General features: G+C 40.3%; 1 protein-coding gene across 1 annotated transcript in view; it reads left to right on the top strand.

Annotated features, from left to right (window-relative positions):
• Window positions 1-11,866, top strand: part of LOC116686879 (nuclear receptor subfamily 5 group A member 2) — a 56,790-nt gene that overhangs the window by 6,280 nt on the left and 38,644 nt on the right. The window contains exons 2-3 of the mRNA XM_032511930.1: window positions 875-977; window positions 1,103-1,244. Of these exons, the coding sequence (XP_032367821.1) occupies window positions 875-977; window positions 1,103-1,244 (245 nt within the window). The remainder of the gene's footprint in view (window positions 1-874; window positions 978-1,102; window positions 1,245-11,866) is intronic.

The following is an 11,866-nucleotide window of genomic DNA, read 5'->3' as shown; positions in this document are numbered from 1 at the left end:
CACCGTGGCTCTGTCCGGAGCTTAGCCCCGCCAAAGACAATTGTGATTGGTTTAAAGAAATGCCAATAAACCAGAGCAGGTTTTTCTCCAACACTGTATGACAAAACATGCTGACATGCATTTCAAATCATCAAATAATTTAAATATAAAATCAAATCTATACACACATTTAAATTGGATGTATCAAGTTGTAAAAGGAAAAAAAACTAGTCTGACCTACCAAATCTGCAGGTACAATACATAAATAATAAAAGCAGACATGTCCTACCACTGTAATGATCCAAACAGAACATGTGCTGAATTTATCCAATACGCTCTGGAAGTGTTGGACTTCATATTTGGGACCCATTGTAATAATAAAACTCTATGAAATGATTCATAAACAGAATGCAGCATTCAGTTTTCAGATCATTATCCTCTGCTGTCACCCAGTGGACCCGTGACGGTATGTAGTATTCAAAGACCCAAACAGGTGAGCCAGTGATGGGACATGCTGATTGGCTGGAGCTTCAGTGTCCCTCCTGGACATGAGAACAGTGATGCTCTGGACACTCCACACTCAGCATTTAAACCCTGACTCAACAGGTAAAAGAACTAATACACCTGGGATTGAACTAATAGATCACTCGGTTTTTGATCCAGCTCCTGATCCGGACAGGTATTGAGTGCATTTCTCTCCCTGGATTCTCAGGAGAGCATTTACAATGTTTTTATTTGTTGCAGACTTTGGTTTTTGCTTCTTAACTTAATCAAAAGTTGTAATGTTGCAAAGCGACTGGTTCCACTACTGCGTGTCCTTAACACTTTCTTTTTTAATCTGTGTGATGTGTGTCTTTGTTGGGAAGGAGACCCGTGTGATTCTGCCTTTTTTCAGGATGGAGTACGGACATGATGTGACTTTGGACGAGCTGTGTCCAGTGTGCGGAGATAAAGTCTCCGGTTACCACTACGGTCTGCTCACCTGTGAAAGCTGCAAGGTGCACTTAGTTTTTCTGTTCCATTGTTCCGGTGGCATTGGGACTGGGACAGTTATCATTATGAACAGCTAAACAAAAGAACTGCCTTCTTTAAATTGACCCCTGCTCTGCTTTCACACTTGCAGGGTTTTTTCAAAAGAACAGTTCAGAACAACAAGAAGTACATCTGCGCAGAAAACCAGAAGTGCACAATTGATATAACTCAAAGAAAACGCTGTCCATTCTGCAGATTTCAAAAGTGTCTTCATGTTGGCATGCAACTGGAAGGTAAGGAGGGCGGCTGTTCACACAGAAAGAAGTCTAGTATGTTGCAGAACTTTTCTTAATGTCCATGCTTATGAGACTGTAAGCTGCTTCAGAGTTACAAAATGGTTACCTTTTAAAGCCAATTCAAATAGAAAGGTGTAGAGTAGTTTTTTAAATAATAAAATCCCCTAACCCTAACTATTGAATTAGAAGTAAAAGTGTGTTATCTCATCCTAAAAAGAGGACATTTGATGGAAGTGGGTGACTTTGATGGCTGCTTTTAACATTTTTAGTTTTCTTTTGAATTTTCTGTAAGCACAGATATAAAAACAGTTTCAATGATGCTACTAATAATAACTGACAGTAGAGTGTAATGAATTTAACTGGATGCACATGTATACTGTAGTACAAGCTCCCAGATCCCAGACACAGACCAGTGGAGCAGCGTCAGGTAGCCCTCTGCATTTTGCTCATCAGTCAAACAAATATGAACAGCACTGCAGGTACCTTAACTGAAAGGGATTGCTGGGCAAGTTCATTAATAAATAAACTTTTTCATTTAAATGCTATGTTCAAAAAGATAAAAATTGAAAGGCTAAATTTTATAGTCTCCAGCTGCTTTAATGTTTCCCTGAGTGAATCAAGAGCTTAAATGATTTGCTGTGCATCATGCTTTACTTCCTCTCTCCTAAAATCTGCCTGTCAGTAATACTTTAGATGACCAACTACAGTACAAATATATGAGGCATACGGGCGGCTAATAAAATCCTCAGGGGATCCTGCTGGTCAACAAAGCGACAACTTACCTGCCTGAACAGTGACACCAATGCTGAAGTGCCTGTAGTCTGCATTGTTTATTATATGTATTACTATTGTACTATTGTACTATTGTATTGTATTTTATTTATTAGGAGAAGCAACAACACAGAGTCTACATTGTATGCATATTATTTCAAAAGATACTACGTGATTACTTACTGAATGAAACCCTTGAGTCTACCCTTACATTACAACTGAATCTGATTGGCTACTGTTGAAAAAGACATTTGGGAATCCAGTTCAATGGCAAATCCTAGGTTTGAACAGTGAAGCCAATGCTGATGTGCCTTAAACCTGCATAATATCTCATTTCTGTCATCACTTTATGTTCTGAAGTCATCTGTATGTTCTGTCGTACATAGCGTTTAGCTCGGGCTACATTTGAATTGCTATTTATTGGTTTAAAAAGGAAGGGTCTTAGAGTTGAAAGGATCCCTCTTTGGGTCAGTGTTGTCTTCTGAATGGTTATGCTGAACTTAAAGGTGTTAGACTGGATGCACCAATGCACTCCCAGAGCTCAACAGGTAGTAAGTCATGGTCCAAATCTAGGTCTTTGACTTCCTTTGCTTTCTCTTCCTCATGCATTGAAGCCAACACATTGTGACGGTTGCTTATCCATTTTGTTAGATAAAAGCCGCATTTTAAGGTCTAAATCAAGGGATACAGCATCTTGTTCTGATGCCACAGGAAAAACTGTACATGATGGTCTCAAACACTTGTCTTTGTTAGCGCAGCTCGGAGAACAAGTTGCTCCTCCATACACCCCTTAAACACCAAAGAAATCTAAACAGGTATGCGTCCTCTGGAAACTTCAAGCTGATGTTGTTAATTTTGTTGTCTTAATTTCTCTTCCTGTTCCTCAAGCGCATGCTTTTCATTTTTTTGAGCCTCAGCTCTGAGCCGTGCAGATGAGGTGCTGGAAACATTTGATTTTGAACCTTTGTTGCTGCGTAGGTTTGATATGCTGTCACATGGCAAAATGTCATCCTGGTCGTTATGTGGAGAAGATGGATGCTCTTGTCCCTTTTTCATATCCTCATGAATCTCACTTTCTTTCAGTGACAGAGCTTTGTGGTGACATTCGACATCATGAGTTAGCTCTGAAAGAGGCCTGCTGGTTTCTGGAAGCCACACTTTACCTTCCTAAATAATTCCTTGGCTGGATTCAGTGATGCGTGTGAACTATGCATTTAGTTTTTCATGTTGATCGGATGGGATTAAAGACAACAGAGATTTGTGCAATGTAGTGGTATTTTCAGACAATTTTTCAATTCAATTCAATTTTATTTATAGTATCAATTCATAACAAGAGTTATCTCAAGACACTTTACAGATAGACCACACTCCAGAATTTACAAGGACCCAACAGTTCTAACAGTTTCCTCCAGAGCAAGCAACAGTGCGACAGTGGCGAGGAAAAACTTCCTTTTAGGCAGAAACCTCGGTCAGACCCAGGCTCTTGGTAGGCGGTGTCTGACGGGCCGGTTGGGGTTAGAATGAAGAGTGGCAATAAAAATAGAAAAAATTAGTAGTTTGTAGAAGTTCTGGGGAACATCTTACTTGTGAAGCAGTTTTATCATCTCCCTTGAGACCATATCTGCTCCTTTCATTTCTTTACTTGCTTTTCACGCTGGTTCTGAATCGACTCAATCTTGCTTCGCTTTCTCCGCCTTGATTACCGTGAACTTCTTTCTAAATAATAGAACTCCTTCTGCCTCTTACAGCTACTAACGTTACCATGGCAACTTTCAGCAGTAGGTGGAGTCTCCATGCTGACTCCTGTCTAGGTCCAGGATGTTGAGGATATATTTTGGTTTGGGCGTGTTGGTTTGAACAGACATTAGTTCTTTTACTGGAGCTAAAAACACTCTGTGGACAAAGATCTGGTTCTGGCTCAAACTGGCTTTATTTCTTAAAAACTTAAACCTAGCAAATGTACGCTCTATAACTCTGTGTAACGCTGCGTGTAACGCTGCGTGTAACGCTGCGTGTAACGCTGTGTAAGGCTGTGTAAGGCTGTGTAAGGCTGTGTAAGGCTGTGTAAGGCTGTGTAACGCTGTGTAAGGCTGTGTAACGCTGTGTAAGGCTGTGTAAGGCTGTGTAACGCTGTGTAAGGCTGTGTAAGGCTGTCTAACGCTGTGTAAGGCTGTGTAACGCTGTGTAAGGCTGTGTAAGGCTGTGTAACACGGTGTAACATGGTGTAACACGGTGTAACGCTGTGTAAGGCTGTGTAACACGGTGTAACATGGTGTAACACGGTGTAAGGCTGTGTAATGCTGTCTAACGCTGTGTAAGGCTGTGTAAGGCTGTGTTAAGCTAGTATTATAAACTTAACGTGATAATCACACACACAAATAAAACTGATTGGGTAAACTTCGCAGCTGAAAATACACAGTGCTTAAAAAATTAACAAGTTTAAAGTTTATGTCCCACCTGTCCTACCATAGCCCCACGGGGTACATTTGGCTGCTGCCAAGGACTCTATGACTAGACCAAACGAGGTGAGCCCTGTCCCCTTCCAAGAAATCCTTAATTATCATTTAAAAAACATACATGTAACTATTTTAGAACCATATAGGTGCACCCTTGCTCCCCAGCAGCAATTCTCATCTCTACTATATTAATATAATAATAAAAATAACATGTTTGAAAACTTTAAAACAAAATGTCCTAAAGTTTTTCATTTATCAGATTTTATTTTTTAAATATAGTACATAGAGTCATAACTATTTTTATTGTGAAATATGAAAGGTGCATTCACCAACATACCAGGTATCAAACATTAATATAAAATAAACAGTAATTACAGAAATAAATTTTGTGTACACAATACAGTGGGGTTTGAATGTTTGGGAACCCAAAAATTTGTACTAATGTGCACAAAGAAGCCAAGAAAAGATGAAAAAATCTCCAAAAGGCATCACATGACAGATTAGACATTCATATATGTTACAAAAAGTTAGATTTTATTTCCATCATTTACACTTTCAAAATAACAGGAAACAAAAAATGGCGTCTGTAAAGGTTTGGGCCCCCTGCAGAGTTTCTAGCATGCCCCCCCCCCTTTGGAAAGCTGAGACCTGACAGGGTCATGGATTGTTCTCAATCATGGTCTGGAAAACCAGGTGATGTCAATCTTAAGGTTTTAAATGCCCAGACTCATCTGAACCCCCCCCCCCCCCCCCCAACAATAAACACCATGGCTTCTTCTAAGCAGTTGTCTAGAAACTGAAAGTGAAAATAGTTGACGCTCACAAAGCAGGAGAAGAAGAAGAAGATAGCAAAGGATTTTCAGATGCCAATCTCCTCTTTTGGGAATGCAATTAAGAAGTCATCAGGAACAGTGGAAGTTAAAGAATCTGGAAGACCAAGAACAATATCAGCTCGCAGGATTGGGAGAAAAGCAAGTCCAGACCCCCGTTAGACTGCCCAATCCACCAGAAAGACCTGGAGACCCTGGAGTTGGGCTACACCATTCCACTATAAAGAGATACTCGTACAAACATGGTCTTCATGGAAGACTCATCAGAAGAAAATTCTTCTACGTCCTCACCACAAAAATCAGGTTTTGAAGTTTGCAAATGAACACATAGACAAGCCTGATGCATTGTGGGAACACGTTCTGCGGACCGATGAGGTTAAAATAGAACTATTTTGCCGGAAGAGCAAAGGCACATTTGGAGAAGAAAGGGCCCAGAATTTAATGAAAGAACCTCTGTCCAGCTGTTAAGCATGGGGGGGGTAATCATGCTTTGGGGTTGTATTGCAGCCAGTGGCACAGGGAACATTTCACGAGTAGAAGGAAAAATGGATTCTATCAAATTTCAGCAAATTTTGGACGCCAACTTGATGTCATCTGTGAAAAAGCTGAAGTTAAAGAGAGGATGGCTTCTACAAATGGATAATGATCCTAAACACATCTTCATGGTGTCAAGAGGCGTAAACTGAAGATTTTGCCATGGCCTTCACAATCTCCTGACCTCAACATAATGTAAAATCTATGGATAAACCTTAAAAGAACAGTGTGTGACAGACAGCCCAGATATCTCAAAGAACTGGAAGACTTTTGGAAGGAAGAATGGGCGAAGATACCTTCAACAAGAATTAAAGACTCTGGGCTGCTACAAGAAGAAATAAAATTAACTTTTTGTGACATATTATATGAATGTCTAATCTATCATTTGATGCCTTTTGGAGATTTTTTCCATCCGTTCTTGCCTTCTTTATGCACATTAATAAAATGTTTGCTTGGGGTGCCCAAACTTTCAAACCCCACTGTGTAAATAGATACATAAATAGATACCACATACTATAACATAAGGTTTTACAGAAATACTTTATTTAGCTGTGATGAATGTCCAATACAGTGAGATTATAATTGTGCTTAAAGACTGAGTTTTAGCATCAATATATGCATAAAATATTGTAAATGAGAAAACAGGACTCCACTGAAACTAATAAGGCGCTAAAATCAACAATCTGTCAGTTTGACAAATATGCTTGTTTGGCATTAAACCAAGGATCATATGATAAACAGAATACTAATTTAATATTTTTGCATTTTGTTCAGAGATGGGTGTGGATGTGTTTGGGAAAAACTGCTAGTCTTTAACATACAGTGCAGTTTGGACACACCTTCTCTTTCAATGCGTTTTCTTTATTTTCATTATTATTTATATTGCAGATTCTCTCTGAAGGCATCAAAACTATGAATGAACACATATGGAATTATGTACTTAACAAAAAAGTAGAAATAACTGAAAACATGTCTTAAATTCCAGTCCCTTCAAAGTAACCCCCCCGGCTTCTTTGATAGTGCTGCAAACCCTTGGAGTTCTCTCAATGAGCTTCATGAGGTAGTCAGTTGAAATGGTTTCACTTCACAGGTGGGCCTTGTCAGGGTTAATTAGTGGAATTTCTTCCTTATTAATGAAGTTGGGACCATCAGTTGTGTTGTGCAGAAGTCAGGTTGATATACAGCCGACAGCCTATTGGACGACTGTTAGAATTTAAATTATGTACAATGTAGTGTAAGAGAAAAATAAAAACAAAATGTAACCATGGCAAATGTCTTAGACTGTTATGTAAAACTAAGCTGTTTTCTTGCTTTTGTGTGTGTGTGTGTGTGTGTGTGTGTGTGTGTGTGTGTGTGTGTGTGTGTGTGTGTGTGTGTGTGTGTGTGTGTGTGTGTGTGTGTGTGTGTGTGTGTGTGTCAAATTTGGCCAATCTTCCTATTCAAACATGTAAAAAGTACTGCTTACATAATTTTTATTGGAACAAGGGTTCACAATATTCCCAGGAACAGCTGTTCTAATAAAACAAGAGATTTCACAATTTCAGAAAATTCTTTAAAAAGTCTCTATAAAAAAGTTATATCTGTTTGCAAATATGAACGATTTTAAGATTGCAGATCCATGGGGCCAAAAACACACACATACATTCATACACATACATATAGTATATATCAATATATGAGGACTATACAGACCATAGTCTACATCAGACCTGGGCATCTTACGGCCCGCGGGCCACATCCGGCCCTTTGTGCGTCCCAGTCCGGCCCGCGTGTTGCCAATCATAAATTACAAAATACATTTAAAAAATATCTATGTCGAGTGTGCAATACAACGGTGCTGCTTTTGTTTTGAAAAGCGTTATTTGTATTACTTCCGTGTGGACATATGCACGTGCGTGATTGTGAGTGAAGGTGAACAGCGGCAATCACAAATTACAAAATAAATTTAAAAAAACATCTATGTCGTGCGTGCAATACAACTGTGCTGCTTTTATTATGAAAAGTGTTATTTATGGACGTATGTCCGTGCGTAACCTGTGAGTGAAGGTGCACAGCGACGAGTGATGCCCGGTTACCCCCCCCCCCGAGATGTCCGCTCACGCTAAAAAAAGAAAAGTTGATGATGAATGCGTGTTTTCAACAAGACATGGACTGCCAAGTACTTCTTTACAGAAATTAAAGGTAAAGCCGGGTAAATCCAGACAGCTAGCTAGATTAATTTAAAACAGTGTTTGGATGCCATAAGTTAGCTATGAAGTTAAAAACTTTATTGGATGATAATACTTTTTTTTAGTTAAATCTCAGGTCAAAGTTGACCCGCCCACACAGAAGGCATGTGCAACTTTCTACCACATTCCAGTGGTTAAGATAAACTAAAGCAACATAAAGGAAGAGAGCTGGAACAGCAGCAGGCGGCCAGGCTGTAATCCCACTCAGGTGTTCCAGCTTCCACTGACGAGTCACAGAGACACGGCTCAACCTCATCAACACAGCACAAACAGTACATGCAGCATTTTATTGTGGAATCAGCACAGTTACAGCAGTTTGTAACTCTTGTTTCTGACTGTATTTTATAGAAAGTACTTGCAGTGTCATTAATTTCTAAGTCTATTTAAAAACAGCTGTTAAACTCTATTCCTTTAGTCTTCTTCCCTGTATGTACACATTTTTAGATGTTCTGGAAGTGACATTACCTGTTATTTTTTACATTTTTGTGTCTGTAGTTTTTAGTGTGAGAGACAAAGCATTAACGCTCATTTTCAAATATTCACATACTGTTAACTTTAATTAGTTTTTACCCAAATTGGACCAACATTAGCCTCCAAAATCCCTGTTTTTAATGGAAGTCCCCTCCAATTTATAACATCACCTACTACTACTGGATTTCATTTTAGCCCTGTCACCTCCACTGAATAGTTATAATAGGATCTTGAAAAGATTCTGCTGCTGGTTGTGACAATAATAATGCCATCACTGAACCACTGACCCATGTATTTAATAGACCATTTACCAAAGGAATTATGCTGCAGGAATTAAAACAGCCCCAAATAATCTCCATTCACAAAGCTGATGATCTGTTAATTTTCATAAACTACAGACCCGTCTCCATTTCACCTGCCTTCTCAAAGATTCTTAAAAAGCTTTCCTACAACAGATTGCTTAATTATCTTGACAGCAATGACACAATATATCAACTTCAGTATTGTTTCAGGAAATTCAATTCAATTTTCAATTCAATTTAATTTATAGTATCAATTCATAACAAGCGTTATCTCAAGACACTTTACAGATAGAGCAGGTCTAGACCACACTCCATAATTTACAAGGACCCAACAGTTCTAGTAGTTTCCTCCAGAGCAAGCAACAGTGCGACAGTGGCGAGGAAAAACTGCCTTTTAGGTAGAAACCTAGACAGACCCAGGCTCTTGGTAGGCGGTGTCTGACGACCGGTTGGGGTTAGAATGAAGAGTGGCAATAACAGACCCAAAAGATAGTAGTTTGTAGTTGTTCTTTGTCGCAGGTCATGGCACAGACGGGCACTGTGTGCATTACAAGGCACAGCAGGACGTAGTAGGACGTAGCAAGGCACAGCAGAGCGTAGCAGGATGTAACATGGCATCGCAGAACGTGTAGCGGGACCATTGCGACAGCTGTTACCATGATTTTGGAGCCTCCCTGATGCAAGGAAACATGCTGGGCAAAAAAGAACATAAGGACTCCGGGGAATGACTCCCCAGAGCTAGGTTAGTAACACGCATTTCTGGGACGTGCATGCACACAAATGCAAAGATGGAAAGATAGAGCAGAGAGGAGCTCAGTGTGTCAAAGAAAAGCCCTGTCTACTTGCATGGCTATTACTTATCTTTTAAATGAACTAAACAAAGCAAAGGACAAGAAAGGAGACACAGTAGGTATCTTTTTAGACTTATCAAAAACATTGACACTTGACCGTTATATTCTACTCCTAAAACTAAATCACTTTGAACTGGAAGATCAGGCACTGTAGTGGTTCACTAGTTATTGTGATTATAGACTACAGTACTTTGCATTTAAAGGAGTGAATTCTCCTCTTCATTGTGACGAACTGTGGTGTCCTCCAGGGATCAATCCTCGGGCCACTGATGTTTAATATATACATTAAGGATTTGACCAATACATCAGGTCAGCTCACTAAAATTGCATTTGCTGATGATAGGAGTCAGTTTTATTCACACACAAATCCCAACATTATCATGAGGGTTGTTTATGAACAACTGGTAAAAATCTCAAACTGGTTGAAAATTCACAAATTATCTTCACATATTAAGGAAAATACTTTATTTTGTTTGGTAACAGCCATAAACAGTTCCACGTCAATTTAACTGCGACGACTGACAGAGTAATAGTTCATGTAAAATCAAATTTTTTCCTTGGTGTACTTAATGATAAAAACTTATCCTAGAAACATCTTTTTATTATTACATCCAAATAGCAAAAAGCATTGGAATAACTGGACTAATTTGTTATCTCCTCAAAAAGAAGTCTCCCTCAGTCTCTGTGATTCTCATTCTATGACTAAGCAAGGGTTAGGGTTAGTGAGCAGTCTGAATCGTAGGCTCCTCAGTTCCAAAATGTCACATCACCTCTCTTTTGCAAAATTGGCATTCTTAGGATTTATCAAATCAACGATCTTCAAGATACCCAGTTTGTTCATGGATCGTTGAACAAAACCCTACCTTGCTCCGGCCCCCTCAACTTGAACCACTTAATCCCAAATCAGAATTTATTATAGAGGTTATAAAATATGGAATTCTCCCCCCCCCCCAAAAAATGTCTTCTATCATTCAAATAATCTGTAAACATATTTTACTGTACCAGTAGTCCAATATCTTCTTTTGTTTTTTCCTTTCCTTTTATCTTTTTCTTTAGTCTTTGTTTTCTCCCTTTATTTACAGTTGCAAGAAAAAGTATGTGAACCCCTTGGGATTATGTGGAGTTTTGCATGAATTGGTCATAAAATGAGCTCTAAACTTTATCTAAGTCACAACAATAGAAAACCACAGTCTGCTGAAAATAATACTCCACAAACATTAGACGTTGCCATGGTTTAATTCCATCCATCCATCCATCCATCTTCGACCGTTTATCCGGTATCGGGTCGCGGGGGCAGCAGCTCCAGTAGGGGACCCCAAACTTCCCTTTCCCGAGCCACATCAACCAGCTCCGACTGGGGGATCCCGAGGCGTTCCCAGGCCAGGTTGGAGATATAATCCCTGACCTAGTCCTGGGTCTTCCGAGGCCTCCCCCAGCTGGACGTGCCTGGACCACCTCTCTAGGAGGCGCCCAGGAGGATCTCTACAGATGCTCAAACCACCTCAACTGGCTCCTCAACGGAAGGAGCAGCGGCTCTACTCCGAGCTCTTCTCGGTGACTGAGCTCTCACCCTATCTCTAAGGGAGACGCCAGCCCCCTCCTGAGGAAACCCATTTTGGCCGCTTGTACCCTGGATCTCGTTCTTTCGGTCATGACCCAGCTTCAGACTTAGGTGAGGGAGGAACAAAAATTGCCGTAGATCGAGAGCTTTGCCTTCGGCTCAGCTCCCTTTTCGTCACAACAGTGCAATAAATAGAATGTAATACCGCACCGGCTGCTCCGATTCTCCGACCAATCTCACGCTCCATGGTCCCCTCACTCGCAAACAAGATCCAAGGTACTAAACTCCTTCACTTGGGGTAAGGACTCACTCCTACCTGAGAAAGCACTCCATCGGTTTCTGCTGAGAACCATGGCCTCAGATTTAGAGGTGCTGATCATCCCAGCTGCTTCACACTCAGCTACGAACCGATCCAGTGAGTGCTGAAGGTCACAGACCGATGATGCCATCAGGACCACATCATCTGCAAAAAGCAGCGATGAGATCCTGACCCACCAAACTGCAACCCTTCCCCGCTCCGAATACGCCTCGATATCCTGTCCATATATATTATAAACAGGATTGGTGACAAAGCGCAGCCCTGGTGGAGGCCAACCCTCACCTGGAACGAGTCCA

The sequence above is a fragment of the Etheostoma spectabile genome, unplaced genomic scaffold (assembly GCF_008692095.1).
Source record: "Etheostoma spectabile isolate EspeVRDwgs_2016 unplaced genomic scaffold, UIUC_Espe_1.0 scaffold546, whole genome shotgun sequence".
In the NCBI taxonomy this organism is placed as follows: Eukaryota; Metazoa; Chordata; class Actinopteri; order Perciformes; family Percidae; genus Etheostoma; species Etheostoma spectabile.
Note: the sequence above shows the minus strand (reverse complement) of the source record. Positions and strands in the feature narration are given on the sequence as shown.